The sequence below is a fragment of the Mus pahari genome, chromosome 18 (assembly GCF_900095145.1).
Source record: "Mus pahari chromosome 18, PAHARI_EIJ_v1.1, whole genome shotgun sequence".
In the NCBI taxonomy this organism is placed as follows: domain Eukaryota; kingdom Metazoa; phylum Chordata; class Mammalia; order Rodentia; family Muridae; genus Mus; species Mus pahari.
This window is the reverse complement of record NC_034607.1, coordinates 15,449,753-15,468,936: the sequence shown is the minus strand read 5'-3', so window position 1 is coordinate 15,468,936 and position 19,184 is coordinate 15,449,753. Positions and strand designations below refer to the sequence as shown.

The 19,184-nt window shown below is 53.0% G+C and overlaps 1 protein-coding gene across 5 annotated transcripts in view; it reads left to right on the top strand.

The window, feature by feature from the left end:
• Positions 1-9,064, top strand: part of Foxp4 (forkhead box P4) — a 57,948-nt gene extending 48,884 nt beyond the window's left edge. For 2 of the 5 annotated variants that reach the window (XM_021217624.1, XM_021217623.1), the window contains exons 10-17: positions 263-346; positions 503-671; positions 760-836; positions 1,437-1,538; positions 4,808-4,929; positions 6,351-6,417; positions 6,857-7,026; positions 7,363-9,064. In XM_021217624.1, coding sequence (XP_021073283.1) covers positions 263-346; positions 503-671; positions 760-836; positions 1,437-1,538; positions 4,808-4,929; positions 6,351-6,417; positions 6,857-7,026; positions 7,363-7,510 — 939 coding nt within the window. In that variant the 3' untranslated portion in view covers positions 7,511-9,064. Of the gene's footprint in view, positions 1-262; positions 347-466; positions 672-759; positions 837-1,436; positions 1,539-4,807; positions 4,930-6,350; positions 6,418-6,856; positions 7,027-7,362 lie in introns of all 5 variants that reach the window. The other 3 variants (XM_029531358.1, XM_029531357.1, XM_021217622.1) reach the window with 2 other exon arrangements.
• Positions 9,065-19,184: the final 10,120 nt, after the last annotated feature.

Here is a 19,184-nt window from a genome sequence, read left to right as displayed (position 1 = left end):
AGAGAGAGAGAGAGAGAGAGAGAGAGAGAGAGAGAGAAGTGGAGAAAAGGAGGTAGGTATGTGTGTGCATGTGCACAAGTGAGTGTGTGAGAGAGGTGGGGGAAGGGGTGTGTGTGAGAAGTGAGGAAAGGGCAGTAAGTGTGTGTGTGTGTGTGTGTGTGTGTGTGTTGGGACTTTCTGAGGGTCTCCAGGTCTCCGGTGACAGTGACAGGTAACCTGTAGGGGACTAAGAACCCATCCCCCTCACTGTAACTTTTCACAGCTGGCCAAGGAGAGTGAGCGGCTGCAGGCCATGATGGCACATCTGCACATGCGGCCTTCAGAGCCCAAACCCTTCAGCCAGCCAGTGAGTGCCCTACCCCCGCTTCCCAGCATCCCCCAGCCCCTCCTCAGCACACCCCCCCCCCACCTTCAGGGAACAGTCTCTTTGGGGTGCTTTTCTCAGCACCTACCCCATTGCTCACAGCTGAACCCAGTCCCTGGCTCCTCCTCATTCTCCAAGGTGACCGTCTCTGCAGACCCGTTTCCCGATGGCCTCGTGCACCCCCCAACTTCAGCCGCCGCCCCTGTCACGCCCCTGCGTCCCCCTGGCCTGGGCTCTGCCTCTTTGCACGGAGGGGGCCCTGCCCGCAGGAGAAGCAGTGACAAATTCTGCTCCCCCATCTCCTCAGGTGAGGCTGCTGTAGGAGGGACACCCCCAAACTCCCACTGATGGGGGTTCCCGATCTGGCGGCCTCACCTTCTGCCTGTCTCCCCCAGAGCTGGCCCAGAATCATGAGTTCTACAAGAACGCTGACGTCAGGCCCCCCTTCACCTACGCCTCCCTTATCCGCCAGGTAAGCATGGAAGGCCGGAAGGATGGGGAAGGCAAGTTTTCTGCAGCCAGGCCTCCTGATGCCCTGACCATAAGGTCCCTCACTCCTGGGCCCCTCTCCTCCGGTCTGCCTCCTGCGGGCTGTAGCTTAGCCTGCCTGAGCTCACTGGGTCCGTTCCCATCCATCTTTACTGTCCATGTGTGCAGGGTGACGCTCCCTTCTGCATACATACTCTGGCTCGCACTTGCTATTCATAATCACAAGGACACACGTGGCTCTTCTGTGGTACTTCCTACAGGCGTGCCTTCTCTTCACACTCTCAGGGCTCACTTTTCCCAAATGAAGAAAATTCCCAACCACCTCAACAATAGTGCTTCCTACAGAATAGGAAGCCTTTTCTCCCCTCATCCCCAACCCTGAAGAGGCGCCCATGTCCCTTGTGCGCATGCGCAGCCTCTGGAGGCCGGGCTCCCAATACCCTCAGCTCTCTTAGCTCATTAGCATAGCGGGGACTCCTCTGGGTCTCTGGGTGAGTCAGGGGCTACGTAGAAGGGCAGAACACAGGGCCGGGAGGCCTCCAGCTGTAGGCTGAGGGTCTCTTTGCCCTTTCCTTACCTGCAGGCCATTCTGGAAACTCCAGATAGGCAGCTGACTCTAAATGAGATCTATAACTGGTTCACCAGGATGTTCGCCTACTTCCGAAGAAACACGGCCACCTGGAAGGTAAGGCCTGCCCTATCTTCCCTCAGCCTGACTCTCTTCTCTAAACCGCCACAGTCTCCTGAGACCAAGGCTACCTACCACTTTGTCCCCTCAACGATTCTGCAGAAATAGCCCACCAGGGCCACAAACAACCCTCACCCCGGTCCCCTCAACAGGAACTCCAGTGTTCCTAACTTGCTATTTCGTAAACCAGGGACTTGCTGCATTGTCGCAGATGGTCTTAAACCCCTGGGTTCAAATGATCACCCTGCCCCCACCTCCCTGCACGGCAAGATTTCTAGTGACTATCACCACACCCTGTTAAGCAGTTGCTAGGTATGGAACCCAGCCCTGTGTGTGTGCTAGGCATACACAGTGCCTTCCTTTTAATGACCTTGGCCAGCCTCGCACCGTCTCTTTAACGGGAAGAAATCACTTCTCTCTTGTATGTTACAAAGCATCCAGCTCCCTGAGACAGGGCCTCCGGGGGGTGGTTGACGATCAGTTCAGTGGCAGGTTGTGGGGAAAATCATGGCTCCCGATTTCATAACTAGTGAAGTCCAGGAGGAGGTTGAAGGTGTATACTGGCCCCAATACATGGGTAGACTGAGGCCTACCCATGGTAGTGGTGATATGACCACTCCCAGGGATACAAATGGATACATCATACACCACCCAGCTCAGTGGCAGGGAGGTAATTGTCTCTCTTCAATTAGTCACTTAACACTTTCAGCTATAAGCATTTTCCTTGGAGACCAGAGGAATGCAAGGACCTTGGAAAAATGGGCCAGAGAGGTAGGCGGAGGCACTAAACCGTTCTATGGTCGAGATAGGGTGTGCGCGCGCACCTTGTGTGTGTCTTGCACTATGAAGCAAGTTGGGAAGGTGGTATCTAAATTAAGGCGGAGTCAGACGAGGAGAAGGAGGAAGTGGGGGTGGAGTATTGGCCCTTTCAGGAAGTCTAGATACCGGAGAGGGCGTCTCTCACTCTCGCAGAACCCTAATTGTATCCCTGGCTCTCGGGTCCCCCTGCTGGCCAGTGAGAAAGCTGCAGCCAAACAGACCACCTCCTGCACTGTGACGGATTTCTCAACAGTGGAACGGAGGAGGCCCTCCGGGCCAGGGCACCACCAAACACTGGGCGGAATCTACAGCTAACCAGTCTTTGCTACCTTAGTAATGTGCAAAGGACTACTAGAAGGGCCTATCATAGCATCTTCCCTTTCCTGTGCCAACCTCCCAAAGCTTAGACTATGCAGCAGGGGCAGACACTCTGATTGGCTATGAGTGATGTCACTTCCTGGCAACCACAGTCCTGCCCTCTTTTTGAGCTAGCATCATGTTTTAGGAGCCACCTGGTCCAGCCTCCAACGTCTAGGTCAGGTCAGATGGCAGACTTTACAGATGATATAAATCCCATCACCTAAAGTTGAATATAGCGTAGAGCTAGTTCAGGCGGCTTCTCAGTGGCCATGCCGAGAGCCTCGCCTTGGTCTCTTTCATCCCTCACACACAACCCTAATCTGGTCCCCGATACAGTGTGGCTTGTTGCTACGTGGCACCCCTGGGGGTGCCACACTGCCCTGTCCGGTCAGACAGTGTTGGCTTGAGATCCACACTGACTTTGAGAGTTCTTTTCCGCCAGCCAACTTCATTCGTGCTACTGGGGAGAGTAGCCTGTGGTTTCTTCCCTCTACTTCTGTCCCACCTATTTTGCTCTCGACATCACTTGGGTTTCTTGATCCCCACCCCCCACCCCTTCTGGTCCCCATCCATAGACCATGCCGGCCGGCTGCTTTAGACCTAGGGTATGCAGGCTTGGGAGTGGGCGTGTGCCAAGCCAGCTGCCATTTCTTAGGGACAGAGCTACCATCTGCCAAGTGGATGGTCCTCAGCAGCCTTCCCATGTCCATCCCCTCCTAGGGCCTGTGTTGTGGGCCCATCCTTTTGTTTACGCAGCCCCCGCCAGACCCCTTAAATTGCCGTTAATGTTTCAGCGTAACGAATTAGTCTCTCGTCACGAATCAGGCTTCGAAACGAGGGAAAAAAAACCCCGGCGAGGCCACCCTCGGAAATTGGGGTCATTCTCATTTGCAAAGCGGAGGATCGGAGCCCCGTAATGCGGGCAAATTTATTCCGAGGCAGGAGCCCCGGCGTGATTAGGCCCTTTGTAATTATCGCTCCGTGAGATTCCACTCCAGCCGCCCGCCTCCCTCGTGGGTTAGCAAGCGAGTCGGAAAAATACACAGGATTTAATTAGAGGCAAATTAAAATTGGTAATGAAATCGGGCCAGTTGCAAGAGGCAAGAGTTGGATGGGAGAGAGGGAGAGCAGATCTCCAGGGGCACCCACTGCCTGCCCTGCCCGCTTTCTTCCCCGTTTAGAAATGTAAAGAGGAGACTGGTGGGGGACATGTAATGGGGACAGGGCTGGGGTTGCTGGTGAGAGACAGAAAAACTGAGCGCGGAGATATGGAGGTGGGACCAAGGGACCTGGGGACGAGAGATGGGTGGATCCGTGCCCTCACCCAGGCTTCCAGAGGGAATTGGGCCCAGCAATCCCTGCCCATGTGTCCTACCAACCAGGTGACCTCAATTTCTGAAGTTCTCTTTCCGGGAGGAGGTAGTGACAAGATGTAAAGCCCTCTCTCTCTTGTCTTGTTGTCTTGCCGCTGTGCGTTTGGGCTGTCTTTTCAAGTCAGCAATTGGTTTCCAGGTGTATCTATTAGGCTCCACTGGATACCTGTGCTCCCAGGAAGCCACAGCTCACAGCCTCAGCCCCCCCCCCCCAGACTCCTAGGGGTTCGGTAAAGGTAGTGAGGGCCGTGAGCTAGTTGTGGAAGTTATCTGAAATGCTCAGTGTGTGCCTGAGGTACAGTGTCCCAGCCTTTCTAAGCCACCAGGGTCCCTGTGCAATCTTAAAATCAGAAGTCGGGACTGATTTCTGCCGGTGTGTTTGGTCAGTGAAGATGGAGAACGGAACTATTTAATTTCATTGGCAACAACATTTTCTTGAGACCAGGCCTCTATGTAGTCCAGGCTGGCCTGAACCCCCCTGTATAGACCAGGTTGGCCTCTGCCTCCCGAGTTCTCGGATTGAAGGCGTGTACCAGCCCACCCTATCCGAGACAACACTTTCTGAGATGAGACAGACATTGAGAACTTTCCCTCTCGCTGTCCCTGTGCCGGGACCATGGTTGTTGTTCCCTGGGACATGAGATGTGGGACCATGGAAAGATTTTCTACATATGTTCACTGGAACGGAGGTGAACCCATTCACTGCATCCCCAGAATGCCGTGCGCCACAACCTCAGCCTGCACAAGTGTTTCGTCCGTGTGGAGAACGTCAAGGGGGCCGTGTGGACTGTGGATGAGCGGGAATATCAGAAACGGAGACCGCCAAAGATGACAGGGTATGTGGGCCCTAGCTGAGTGAGCTGTCCCAGCCCGGCCTAAGCTGGCTCAGCTCCTGCTTCTTGGGGACACCCAGGATGCCCTCCTGAGAAGGGAATGTGGGTGTCAAGGGTGAAGGAGACCAGTGTGCATGGCCGGCTACCTTGACATAACTGGCAACCCTAAGATGGGCACTGCCATCCTCCGTTCTCATGTCTAAGAGAAGGAATCACGGGGAGCAGGGTACCAGAGAGGTGAAGCCCACAGTAATCATGGAGAGAGCTGGCATGTGAGCTGAGGTGACAGCTGTCATCCTAAACTCTTCCTGCTATAGGATAAGAATCCTGGGCCCCCAGTCTTTCACAGTGGAAGAGTTGAGTGGAGAGGGCCAGGGGCTGGTGGGACGCCAGCAGGGAAGCAGGTTGGGGCCAGGATCAGTCCTCACAGCCGGTTTATGCTGTTTCAGCACACAGTAGGTCAGAACCTTTCCCTGTCTCACCAGCCCCTCTTTTCTTGCCTACATCCATTGCCACCGGGCTCCTGGCTCAGGGGAGACCTGAAGTAGGCTAAGATACTTTCAGTACACACTGTTCCTTCTCTCCGAGCAATGAGCTTGCTGTGCAACTGCAGAGTAACAGGGGCAGGGTGAGATTGTGAAATGCCCTACCATGTGCCCACATTCCAGCCTCTGCCCTTGGTAGTATTCTCTCATTACCAGCCTGGACCTTACCGCTCCTCGGCTTCTCCCCTACTGTGCAACTTCTGAGAGGATGGGGGTGGGAATTGGGAGGGAGGTGAGCCCCCAAGCTTTGCCTTCCCCAGTACCGCTGACCTCTGGAGCCTGCTTGGTATATGGCTCATCTGCCATATAAGTTCAAGAGTTCCAGAAAGTGGACTTTATGTATAAGGAGTAATTGTTTGCCAAACTTCAGAAAACAGGCGTGGTGGTGCATGTCCGTAACCCAGTGCTCGGGAGATAGAAGCTGGAGGATCAGAAGTTCTCCGTTTTGTTTCGTTTTACGATACAGGGTTCTCTGTGTAGACCTGGCTGTCATGAAACTCATGCTGTAGACCAGGCTAGCCGTGAACTCAGAGATCCGCCTGCCTCTGCCTCCTGAGTGCTGGGATTAAAGGCGTGCCCCTGGCGGTGGGAAGAGAAAGGTCAGAGAGAGAAAGTGCTGGCCACGCCCTGTGAAAGGGGAATTCTGGGAGTTCTGCTCCTGCTTCCCCGCTCTCAGTCCCAGATCACACTAAGGTTGGAAATCCTTGCTCCCTGTGGGCTTGTGTGCTTTAAAACAGAGCAGAGAGGATCAGAAGGATCCAGCTATAGGTTCCCAGCAGTGGGAGAGTGAGGCGCATCTTTTCATCTTTTCATCCCTGCTCTGAATCAGGGAGAGGTCGTCTATGGATGTGTGAGTTGAGACTGCCTTCTCTCCCGTAGGAGTCCTACTCTGGTGAAGAACATGATCTCGGGCCTCAGTTATGGGGCACTTAACGCCAGCTACCAGGTGACTGTGACCCGCTGCTCCCCTCTGCCCTGCCCCAGGTTTTGCCCTAGAGGAGGGGTGTGGGTGGGAAGGAGGGTAAAGACCACGCCCCACTCATGGCCTCAGCCCCGCCTCCGTACCAGGGTGCACCTCTGATTTCAAGCCTGAGTTCGGAAAAGGGTGGGCGTCGACTGGACCAGACAATGGGACCTGAGTCCCATCCCTCTGGCCCTCAGATTAGGGTCCTCTGTCCCCAGGTGGGAGGGGGGGCGGGCATTGCTAGGCCAGACCAGTTTTCCAGGAAAGCTGGGTGATGGGGTGAAGAATTCTTACTGGTGTGTGGTGGGGGTGGGGCGGTAGGGGGGAAGTGTTACTAGATCAGTCTGCCCGCTGCACGAGGGCTCTGACGACCTCCGAGAAGGGTCTCCAGCTACTGATAACGCCGCCCTGTGTGTTGCAGGCTGCCCTGGCAGAGAGCAGCTTCCCGTTACTCAGCAGCCCCGGCATGCTGAACCCTGGCTCAGCCAGCAGCCTTCTGCCCCTCAGCCAGGAGGACATGGGTGCCCCTGGGGAACCACTACCCAGCAATGGGAGCAGCAGCCCCCCTCGCCTCTCCCCTCCTCAGTACAGGTGAGCACATGCAAGCCCCTTGGCTCCTCTGTCCCACAACATCTCTATGGAAAGGGCAAGCCATCTCTCCTATCTTCATAGGACAGCCTTCCCACAGTTCTCTCCATCCTCCCTCCATCTTTCCAGACTCTCTTCCTCCTTACTTCCCACTTCTGCCTGCCTCGCTCTCTCGCTCATGCTCGCGCTCTCGCTTTTGCGCTCTCTCCATCTCGCGCGCTTCACACAAAACCTGGGGAGAGGTTGTGGGATCTTAGCAGGGCCCTGGCTTTCTGGATCAGTTTATGGGAGGAAGGGAGGCCTGGCAGCCCCCACACCCGCATCACCCTTTCCGTCCAGCCACCAGATACAAGTCAAAGAGGAGCCTGCAGAGGCAGAGGAAGACCGACGGCCGGGGCCTCCCTTGGGCGCCCCCAACCCCAGCACTGTGGGGCCTCCAGAAGACAGGGACCTGGAGGAAGACCTGGGAGGAGAGGATTTGTCCTAAAGGCAGGGTGGGCGGGCAGGGCGGGGCCAAGACCCTGCCGCCCAGTGGACCCCGGCCTACCCACCCTACTCTACAGCCCCTCCAACCTCAAGGCACTTCGGGGACTCAGACGGGGGAGATCCGGGCCAGTAGCTCCCATGCCACCTGACTGACAGACGCCTGGGGGCAGGCACATCCCTGCCCCCCTAGAGAACACAAAAACCCTTGGACTGGGACCCGTAGAGGACATGGAGGGCCCAGACCCTCTCAGCCCCTCCCTGTATTCCCAACCACCACCACCAGCAGCAGCAGCAGGGCTCTCCTTCCCCTCCAAGACCCCTTAGCACAAGGGGAGACCCGCAGGCGGGGCTGAGCCACCCCCACAACCCTACCTTCTTCATCCCCTCTGTCCTGGCTGTGGCAGAGGTTTCTGGCCAGAGGACCCTTCCCGGTTCATCTCCCCTCATCTTCTTTTCCCAACTGTGAAAATTAGTTCTCCCGCCCCAGCTTCCCACTCAATGGGGCAAGCAGGCTGGGGTGGGGGGTGGGGCACCTGCAGACCAGCCAGCCCCTCAGCTGCGGGGGTGGGTGGGGTGGGGTGGTGGAGAAAGTTGTACCCTGCCTTTCCCTCCCTGACCTGAGACAGGACCCAGACTAAGCAGGCCTCCACCCCACCCTATTTGCTGGGCACTCCTGTGGCACCCCGACTCGAAGCACTGAGGGACACCCCCCACACACATGCTGGGCACCTTCAGAGCGTGTGCATAGGTGGTCTCTGCCCTGAGCATCACAGTGCAGAGAAACCTGGCTGGAACCACCCTCGCCCCCAGCCTACGGGTCCCTGAAATGGGGTCCTCTCACCCCCCCCTTCTTGTCCTTCCCTCTCCCAGTTAAACGGATGACCAAAGACCTTTCTTATGCCGGAAGCAAAAACCAAAACTTTTTGTTGGCTTTTTCTTTTGCCGCCTCCCAAGCACCCTGCCCTTCCCACCCTGTCCCCAGGCTGGAAGCCTTCCCTCCTTCACTTAAGTTATTGTGTTAAACCAAAGTTTACAGTGTCTGTTGGTAGCAAGACCCCCCCTCCTCCCCTCCTCCACCTCCTCCCAAGGGTCCAGGGGTCCTATTCACTTCCCCTCTGCTCTTACCTTGCCTACGGGAGTCAGGAGAGGGCAGAATCCTGCCCCTGACCCTGGGCTGCTTTCTGGGGGGGGGGGGCTCTTCAGATGCCTCCATAGGACCAAGTCCCCATCATTGCCGAGAGTGGCGAGTGTGGATTCTAGCAGCAGAGCTGGAAACGATGAGATTCCACAGACCCCCTATGGGGGACCCACAACCCAAGGCCGCGGACTGGGTATAGGGGATGCCCGGAACACCCTGACCGGGCCCCTTCCCCAAGACTTCTTGGATAATTCCCAGGAGAATCTCACAATCACCACCAAACCCCTATCCTCCCTACCCTACACAAGCTGCCCTCCTGAAAGGCAAGGGCGCCCCGCCCCCCGGCCTTCCCCCATGTACCCCCACCTGTGTTCCGTTTGACCAGCACAGAAATATTAAAGTCCTCTATTTACCGGGCCCTGTGTGTGTCACCAAGGTGAGAAAGGAGAGGGCCCTTGGAGCCAGACGATTTGCTGAAGGCAGGAACGAATGGCAGGCGAGCCAGGCACAGGTGACCCTGGCTTCCCCCTCTCCGACCTGGCACCGGGAATGTCAGGCCCTGGGTTTGCAGCTCAGTTCGGTGATGGGGGTTCTCTGCCGGGGCGCTCTGTTCCAGCTGGGAGAGTATTACAGCTCATCGCCTTGGGCTCATTGTCATTGTGGCTGTGTGCTGCTCCACGCATGGTGCCCAGCTAAGCCATCATGTCACCTGGATGGGAGTATGTGCATCCTGACACTCCAGGGTGGGGTTACCTGTTGGCACCAAGGTGCGTCGTCTGCAGTGGCATAGTGCGTGCAGGTGGCTCTGGGGTAAGAGAAGATGATCTAATCCATTCAGGGGGATCCTGGGTAGTGAGGAGGAGAAAGAAGTGGCCCAACTATTAGTCCCAAGGTGAGTTCTACCCGTGGGTGACATCACCTTTGAATACTGCTCCCCAGGGCACCCATCGGGGCCTCATCTCCCATACCAGTCGGTGCTTGGGAAGGTGATGGACTGGCGGGAATGGTGGATGGGGCACAGGAAGAGAGGTCGCAAACCTAAATACTATCACCCCTCAAGCTCCTGGGACTTTCCAGTGACTGCGGCGACGGCACGGAAGGCCTGCTGACCTCTGCTCTCTCCTTGGCTTCTAACCTTGGCTCCCTGAGCCCTCTCCGCAACCTTAGCTCCTCCACTCCGCCACGTGGTCCTCTGTACGCTTGGCAGGAGTCTGAGATGAGCTTCTTGTGTCTGTCCATCCACCCCTACACACACACGCACGCAGGCACACCTGATCTGGAGAGGACCGAGCTTCACTTGGAGTCTGGCGAATGGACACGGGTGCGCATGCGCGCTCGCACAGGCCACTCACCCTGACAGGCAGCGTTGCGGATGCCCTGCTCTGCCCGCCTTCCCCACCCTCCGAAGGGCTATGTGGTGCCTGCTCACTCTGGACAGCACCTGCCGTGCGGTCTAACCTGACATGACCTCTTAACACCTTTGCTCTCCACTTCCCTCTCCCAGCCCCTCAGAAGGCCCCAGGAGACCCTGGGGATGTTAGCTACCAATCCCCAAATTTCCTTACCCTACCCCTGCAAAAAAAGAGGATCTGTTCTGATAGCAATTCCCAGGGGCAGGCTGCTTACTCAGACCCTAGAAGGGAGAAGAAGCCATCCTTTCCCCCTAACTCCCCGCTTTGTACTCAGGATAGTTCTCCTGACAGTCTAACTTCAGTTTCTCCTGCTTCAACTAGAATCCTAATGGGTTTTGGTTTTGTCTTTCCATTCCTCCATAGAGTGATGGAAATGTTTATCAGAAATACTAAGCTACATCGAGAAGAGAGCTGAATATCTACTTTGGATGTTGATAAAAACTGTCCCTGTAGCCGGGCGTGGTGGTGCACGCCTTTAATCCCAGCACTTGGGAGGCAGAGGCAGGCGGATTTCTGAGTTCGAGGCCAGCCTGGTCTACAAAGTGAGTTCCAGGACAGCCAGGGCTATACAGAGAAACCCTGTCTCGAAAAACCTTAAAAAAAAAAAAAAAAACTGTCCCTGTAGTATATGACACAGGAAGTTGCTAGGATTATTGAGCTTAACGTCTGCCATTTTTGTTTCTGAGTCAGGATCTTCTATACAGCCCTGGCTGTCCTGGGACTTACTATGGAGATTGGGCTGGACTCAGACTCAGGCATACATCCTGCCATTGCCTCTCCAAGTGCTAAGATTACAGATGTCTGCCACCATGCACCAGCCATCTTCTCTATAGGTCACACTCCCACCAGGAAAGTCCTCCATGCAGTCTAGCTTCTATCCTTCCTTTTGCTTCATTACAGGGTTTAGTTGTTATATTTATTTTCTTGGTGGTTTTTTTTTGTTGTTGTTCTTGTTTTTGTTTTCGAGACAGGGTTTCTCTGTGTAGCCCTGGCTGTCCTGGAACTCACTTTGTAGACCAGGCTGGCCTCGAGTGCTGGGATTAAAGGCGTGCACCGCCACTGCCCGGCTATATTTCTTTTCTTAAAGGTTATCTTACTTGTATGGATTTCTTGCCTGCCTGTATGTAAACGCATTATGTAAGTGCCTGGTGCTGCAGAGTCCAGAGTCGGCTGTCACATCCCCTGGAACTGGAGTTAGAGATGGTTTCGGGGCCACCGTGTGGGTGCTGGGAACCAAACTCCAGCCTTCGGCAAGAGCAGCAAGTGCTCTTAACTGCAGAGCCTCTCCTCAGCCCGCGTTCCCCGTGTCCTCCCACCCCCGTTGCCTGGAGGTTGGCTGCGGCCAGCACCTGGTCCTGGTCTTAGCTTTTCTGCCCTGGTGGAGAACCTGGAACCTGGAACCTGACTCCCAGCGTACCCCGGACCGGTCTTCCCTCCAGAGCTCACCACTCTATCCCAGGGCCTGTTGCCCGCGGCCGGCAGAGGGCGCTCCAAACAAAGCGGACCTGCGGTGCTCCGTGCTCAAGGAGGGTGGAGCTAAGTCCTCCGAGAACCCCTTGCCTAAACCAGGGTTCCTTTTGCTGTTGGTTGGAGGAGCTTTCGAGATTCTTCCAACATAGGACTTAGGAGATATTCTACAGACAATCTGAAGGAAGGAGGAAGAGTGTGGGGACCCAAAGACAGAGCCCGCCCCACCTGCTCACTCCGGTCACATGGAGCCCGGTGTGGTAGCCCCCATACCTGAGGTCTCAGCACGCGAGAGGCAGGAGGATCGGGAGTCTAAGGTCATTCTGATTCATACAGACCTAAGCCAGACTGGGCCACAGGACACCCTGTCTTAAAAATATCCCTCAAAAAAGTGTTAACATTTAATGAGACTTTACTGTGTGCTAGAAGCTTCTAGACGCTTCGTATTTCATTCCCCATAGCTCTGGGTTAGATACTGTATCCCCGGTTCTCAGATAGGGAAACTGAGGCATAGTCTAATTAGCTAACAGGCTGTTCGGATGACACAGTGGCTGGTACCCGTGTAGTCTCAGCATTCAGGAGGCTAAGCAGGAAGACCAGCCTTGAGTTCAAGGCCAGCTTGGGCTACAGAGTGGGTAGGGGGCTAAATTTGCCTTGGAGCTATTCATTATGGAAACTGAAGTTCAGAGAGCCTTGGAGACAAGGTTTAAAACAGTGGCTTTCTGAGCTGGCAGACTGAGGTAACAACCCACCCCCCACCCCCCCGTTTGCAGCGGAGCAAGGAAGGCTGAACCGCCCTGAGGAGACAGACACACGGAGCCTTCTGCAGCCCTCTGCTGCACCTCCGAGTAAGGCAGACAAAGAGAGCCTTGTCCTGAGAGGGAGCTAAAGGCCCCACATGTGCATGCCCATACGTCATTGGTTGGTTTACACCCAGGAGGCACTTCCATGGGTCGCAGAGAAGTCCCACCACTCGGGTCTGGCCCCCTCCCTGGGCCTCAGATCAAGTATTTAGACGGCTCGGCTCCTGGGATAAGGGAACTTGCCGCCAAGCCTGATTGACCTGAGTTCAATCCCCAGAAACGATGGAAGAAGGGAACTGACTCTCTCTGACCGGCACACTTGAGAGCCCCCCTCCCCCCGCGCGCGCTTCCTCATAAAATAAATAAATGATGTAAAAAGAAAAAGGTTTAGAAAGACAGCCTGTCCCTGCGCCCGCCTGGCCTGAAAGGTCCCTTATGCTAGCGGGAGGGTCCTGGCAGCCATAGGGCTGGCCACCCCTGGTAGCTCAGCTAGCTGGCAGTGTCAAGGTGACATGGGTGTGTCCTTGCACCACCACCACCCCATGGGACCTGGATTGACCTCAGGTTATTATCTGCTCCCTGCTCTGGGAGCAGGATGGGCAGGACAGTGACAAAGGTGTCTCCCAGGGGACAGTTGCTCATCGCTCAGGAAGAGGGATGGGACCCTGCCCGTGTCTGGAAGCCCATCACCTGACTGAGTTTGGCTAGAAGGAAACAGGAAGACCAGACCCGAGCCTAATGGGTCCCCTGAATAAGATGGGGCTCCCTTGGGCACCGAGGCAGGAACAAGGAAGTGTCAGGGGAGGGGCTCAGCACATCAGCCTGAGTATGAAGGAGGTTCCTCAGTCCTCCCTCCTGGGACCTGTCTACCCATCTCACCTCTCTTCTACAGCGCGTCCCTACCCCACCCCCACAGCTGCCAATCCACTCACATGTCTCTAAGAGAAGCCTGCTCTCACCGAAAAGACCCCTAAGTGAGGCCATTCTGTTCCTGAGCTGCCACAGGAGGCCTGGTTTTGCTTCTGCCTCAGACCGGACCCCAAAGCCAGGATATCAGTGTTAACTGAACCTCTTTCTTTATATCCAGACTGGTACTGGGGGCCTCACGGGGGTCACAGAACAGATGGTAAAACAACTCCTAATGTGCAAAGAATTAAACTATTTAGTCACAAACTAGCACTCAGCTGGGGCTGGGAGGTGGCTCAGTCAGTAAAGACCTGGCTACTCAAGTGTGAGGACCCGGGTTCGAGTCCCGGGACCCATGTTATAAGGGGTGTGGGGGAGGGGGAACAGGCATGGTGCATACTTGACATCCCAGCCTTGGAGAGACAGGAATGGAAATCCTTCTTGCTGGGACTCAAAGATCATCCAGTCTCTACTCAGAGAAGCCCAGGCTAGAAAGATAACCTTATCTAAAGAGCTAAGTGAATGGCTTCTGAGAAATAACACACAAACACACACACAAAGACTTTTCTTTTCTTTTTTTTTTTTTTTTTTTTTTTTTTTTGGTTTTTTTGAGACAGGGTTTCTCTGTGTAGACAAAGACTTTTCAAAAGAACCTCCTCTGGCTGGTTATGGTGGCCCACAGGAGGCAGAGGCAGATGGATCACTGTGTGTTCTGGGCCAGCCTGGTCTATGTAGTGACATCCTCCTGCCCCCTCCCCACCAAAGGAAAAAACGTATTCCAGTTCCCTTCTGCTCTAAGCAGCTTTCCACGGGGAGAGAGTCCTTCTTGACACGCCCAAGTGCCTCAATTATTTAAGAGGACTCCAATAAAGGGTGTTATTAATACATGACAGCAAAGGCAGCCTTAGGAGGAAGAGGGAGATAAATAATGAAATGGAATGGACCAGTCACTCAGACATTCAAAACTGATGGAGACTGTCCTGCGTACTAGACCCTGATGGGATCTTAGGATACAGAATGTGTCTCTCTCCTCGAGGAACTGGGAGCCAGGTGACAAGCAGAGGCAGGAGAAAGGGGCACCTAGGAAAGGCTCTGTGCGTAACTCCCCTGGGCTTTTGAGTGATAGGAGCCGGCTAGGCAGAGGGAGGCGCTGGGAAGGACAGATGCGCCCTAAGAGGGTAAGGGAGGCTTCAGCCCAGAGCAGAGTCAGATGGGAAAGCTGCTGCTCACCTTAGAAGTGCGGACTCTCGCTCTGGACAACATCAACCATGTTTAAGCAAAGGCCTGGGGATGTAGCCCACCTTATGTGTGGTGGTTTCGACAATTCTTCCCCACTTCTGATTTTTTTTATTATTGCTGTTGTCCTTGCTGGTGTGTGTCTGTGTCTGTGTGTGCTTGTGTGCATGTGTGTGTGTGTGTGTGTGTGCATGTGGGTGTGGATGTGCATGTGTGTGTGGCTGTGTGTGTGTGCATGTGTGTGCATGTGTGTGTGGATGTGCATGTGTGTGTGGCTGTGTGTGTGTCTCTGTGTGTGTGCACGCATGCGCACCACAGTACACATCATGACTATCTGAGACTCCCACTTTAGAGGCAGGTGCTCTTGTTTCTGCCGCCGTACATTTATGCACGCCATGCTCTCTAGCCCTTGGGCATCCAGGTATTGCTCCAAGCTAAACCTCCCTCTGCAGCAGGAGTGTTGGGATGGCCAGGGCTCATCACAGCATCTGGCTCTCTGTGTGCTGCAGAGATTGGACTCAGGCCTTCTTCACGCTGCACCTCAAGAACTCCTACCTGCTAAGCCAATATATTGTTACCTTGTTGTTTGTGTTTTGTTGTTGTTAGTTTGGGTTTTGAAAAAGACTCTGGCCAACTTGACTCTGAGGATGACCTTGAACTCCTGAACCTGCTGCTTCTGCCTCCCAAGGACAGAGGTTGTAGATATGCACATCACATTTGGCTCCTCCTACTCTTCTAGCTCTATTCTTGTTTGTTTGTTTGTTTGTTTGTTTGTTTTGTTTGTTTTGTTTGCAGACAGGGTCTCACTATGCAGTCCTGGCTGGCCTAGAACTCATTATATAGACCAGGCTAGCCTTGAACTCATAACAATCCACCTGCCTCTGCCTTCCCTACTCCAAATGCTATAACTAAAGGCATGCATCACCATGCCTGCTTTGTTGGCTTAATTATTTTAAGTGTCTGCCTGCACATTGCATGCATGCAGTACCTGAGGAGGCCACAAGAGGGCATTGTATCCCCAGGACCTGGAGCTACAGGTAGCTAAGAGCCACCTTATGTGGTGCTGGGAGTCAAACCCTGGCCCTCTCTGGAAGAGCAGCCAGTATTCTCAATCACTAAGTCATCTTTCCAGCCGCAGAGACTTAAAAAGAAAAAAAAATTTTATGTTGCAGTTATGTATATGTGTATTGGGGATGTTGTGCGCATGTATGTGCAGGTGTTGAGGCCAGAGGCCTGAGATGCTCTGAAAGTGGAGTTCCAGGCAGTTTGAAGCTACCCGAGGTGGGTGCTGGGAATTGAATGTGGGCCCTCTGAAAGAGCAGTGCATGCTCTGAACCCCTGAGCCGGCTTTCCAGTCTCTTTCTTCTTTTTCTTAAACAGACTCGTTAGGGACGCTGAGGTGGAAGGCATTGTGAGTTTGAGGCCAACCTGGGCTACATAACGAGACCCTGTCTGAAAATACAAAACAACAAAAGCTAAACACGAACCAAAGAAAACTAAGACCAGACAGACATTTTCATGTTGTAGATCAGCTCTGAGGGCGAAGCCTTTCATTCTTGCCCTGCTGAGAGAAGACAGTCTGGGCACAGAGAGGAAGGGGGCGGGAGGGAGCCAGGAGGAAGGAGAAAAGGGTGACCTTGTTCCACAAATAGGAGGCAAGGAAAACAAAGATACAAAAGGGACCCTATGGTTTTAAAGCTTGGGTAACAGCAGCGGAAACCAGGGGCAGGACCAAGGGTATGGGGGAAGGAGCTTATTTTGTGGTGGAAGATGAAAGAGAGGCTCCGAGTCCAGTAGAATTTGAGGTGACAACAGAAAACCCAATTGGAGCAACTTCTAATTAAAGATGGAGGACAGACGGATGGACAGACAGAGTTCATGCCCTTCCCCTCCTGCCGCCTCCTGAAGCCGGAGACGCCACAGGAGACGTTGTTTTATTTTAAGGAATAGAATCCAGAAGATGAACACAAGACGACAAACTGGGGAAGCAAAAGGGAGGGTGGCTGAGGGAGCCAAGTCCTCAGGATGGAAGGAGGGGAGCCCAGGTGCAGCCGTCCTTCATGATGGCCTCACGGAGGTGCCTTAGCTCACACCCACCTGCACACACACACACTCAGCTCACACACACATGCACACACACACTCACACACTCAGCTCACACACACCCTCACACACACACATACACTCACACACTCAACTCACTCCCACCCTCACACACAAGTACATACACTCACCCACTCAGCTCACACCCACTTGCACACACACGCACATACACTCACACACTCAGCTCACACCCACCTTCACACACTCAGCTCACACATACATGCACATACACTCACACACTCAGCTCACACACACCTGCACACACACGCACACACACTCAGCTCACACACATGCACACACACTCACACACTCAGCTCACACCCACCTGTACACACACGCACATACACTCACACACTCAGCTCACTCCCACCCTCATACACAAGCACATACACTCACACACTCAACTCACACACACCTGTACACACATACGTGGACACTCATAGAAACTCAGCTCACACCCACCTTCACACACCTACCTGCACACATGCACGTACACTCACAGAGACTCAGCTCACACTCACTTGCACACACACGTACACTCAGAGACTCAGCTCACACATGCATGTACACTCTCACACACTCTACTTTTGCCCACCTTCACACATGTATGTACACTCACACACACAGCTCACTCCCACCTACACACACACATACACTCATACTCAACTCATACCCACCCGCACACACATACTCACACAGCTCATACCCACCAGCACACACCCTCAGCTCACAATCACTTGCACACACACACACACACACAGACTCACAGAAACACACACATATGAAATGAACTTTTTCTCTTTTGATACAGGGTTTCTCTGAATACCCCTGGCTGTCCTGGAACTCTCTGTGTAGACCAGGCTGGCCTCAAATCCAGAGATCCAACTACCTTTGCTTCCCAAGTGCTGGAGTTAAAGCGGTGCGCCACTATGCTTGAGTAAATATCTGCTTAGTTTTTTCACTTCTTTTCTTTTTTTTTAGACAGGATCTCACTATGCAGCTCTGGCCTAAAGCTCACAGAGATCCACCTGCTTCTGCCATCTGAGTGCTAGAATTAAAGGCGTTTAATTAATTAAACACCTGGCCTCAAATAATCATTTATTCTCGGATATCACGCTATATCCATAAAATACAAGTCACATGATATAAACATGAACATTCCTAGAACAAAATGAAGTCTTAGAAATTAAAAATATAATAGCAGAAATGAAAACAAAAGCCAGGAAGACTGGAAGTTAAAGACAAGGTCTGGCAAGGCATGGTGGTACAAAACTGTAGTCTCAGCACTGAGAAGGCTGAGATAGGAGGGTCAGCCTGGGCTATATAGCAAGATCATGTCCTTAAAAAAAAAAAAAAAAGAAAAAAAACCAGAACCAGGAGCCAGACATAGTAGTATATGACTTTAATCCCAGCACTCAGGAAGCAGAAGCAGGCGGATCTCTATGAGTATAAGTTCGAGGCCAGCTTTGTCTACAGAGTGAGTTCCAGGACAGCCAGGGCTACACAGAGAAACCCTGTCTCAAAAAAAGAACAAAACAAAACATAAATAGGTTCAAGGATACAGCTCATCCAATACAGTGTTTGCTTCCCTAGGATGCACAGGCCCTAGGCTCACTGTCTAATACTACATAAGCCAGGCACAGTTTTCATGCCAGTGACTGGGAGCTAGAGTGAGGCAGGAGGATTGGATTAGGGACTCAAGAACAACTTCTGCTAACCAGAGAATCTGAGCCAAGTCTTGGATATGAGAGATCCTATCTCAAAATAAAACAAAACAGGGACTGGAAAGAGCTGGCTCAGTGCTTAAGAACACACACTGTACACTTCCATTGAACCTAAGTTCACTTTCCAGCACCCACATAGTGACTCGGGACCACCTGTAAGTCCAGTTTAATGGGAATCCAGCGCCCTCTTCTGGCCTTCATCAGCATTGCACACATGTAGTGCACATACATGCGTGTAGACAAACACTCATATAAATAGAATGTAAATAAATCTGTAAAGTATTTAAAAGCTGGAGATAAATTAATAGTTATTATTTATTAAAGTATAACAATTAATGATAAAATAAAGACCATATAAAAAGTAACCCCCCCACACACACACACACACCGACCATAAAAGAAAACAGGAAAGACAATGGTACCTGTAGAACCAGCTACTAAGGAGGCCAAAGCAGGAGGCAGATCTCAGCCCAGTTTATCAAGGCCAACCCAGGCAACCCTGAAGACGTCTCAAAAGAGACAAGTGGGGGTTAGTTGGAGAGGGAACAGGAGAGGAAAAAAATGAGCAATTCAAGAGTTTTTCAACTTGAATCTCCAAGCTGTGCAAGCCAAAGAGTAAGTATAAACTTATTCCCCAGAGCACCACCACGGAGTTTCAGAACACCGGCAGAAAGAGCAGCTCTCCCAGACTCGCAGAAAGACGGCAGAGACTCATCAAAAGCAGAGACTCAAAGTGGCGCTTGATTGTTCAACCACACCATTAAAAAAAAAAAAAAAAAAAAAAAAAAAAAAAAAAAAAAAAAAAAAAAAAAAAAAAAAGAGTGTTGCCTTTGACATTCTAAGGGGAAATTATCCCCAACCTGAAACGCACCCTGCCTGACTATTA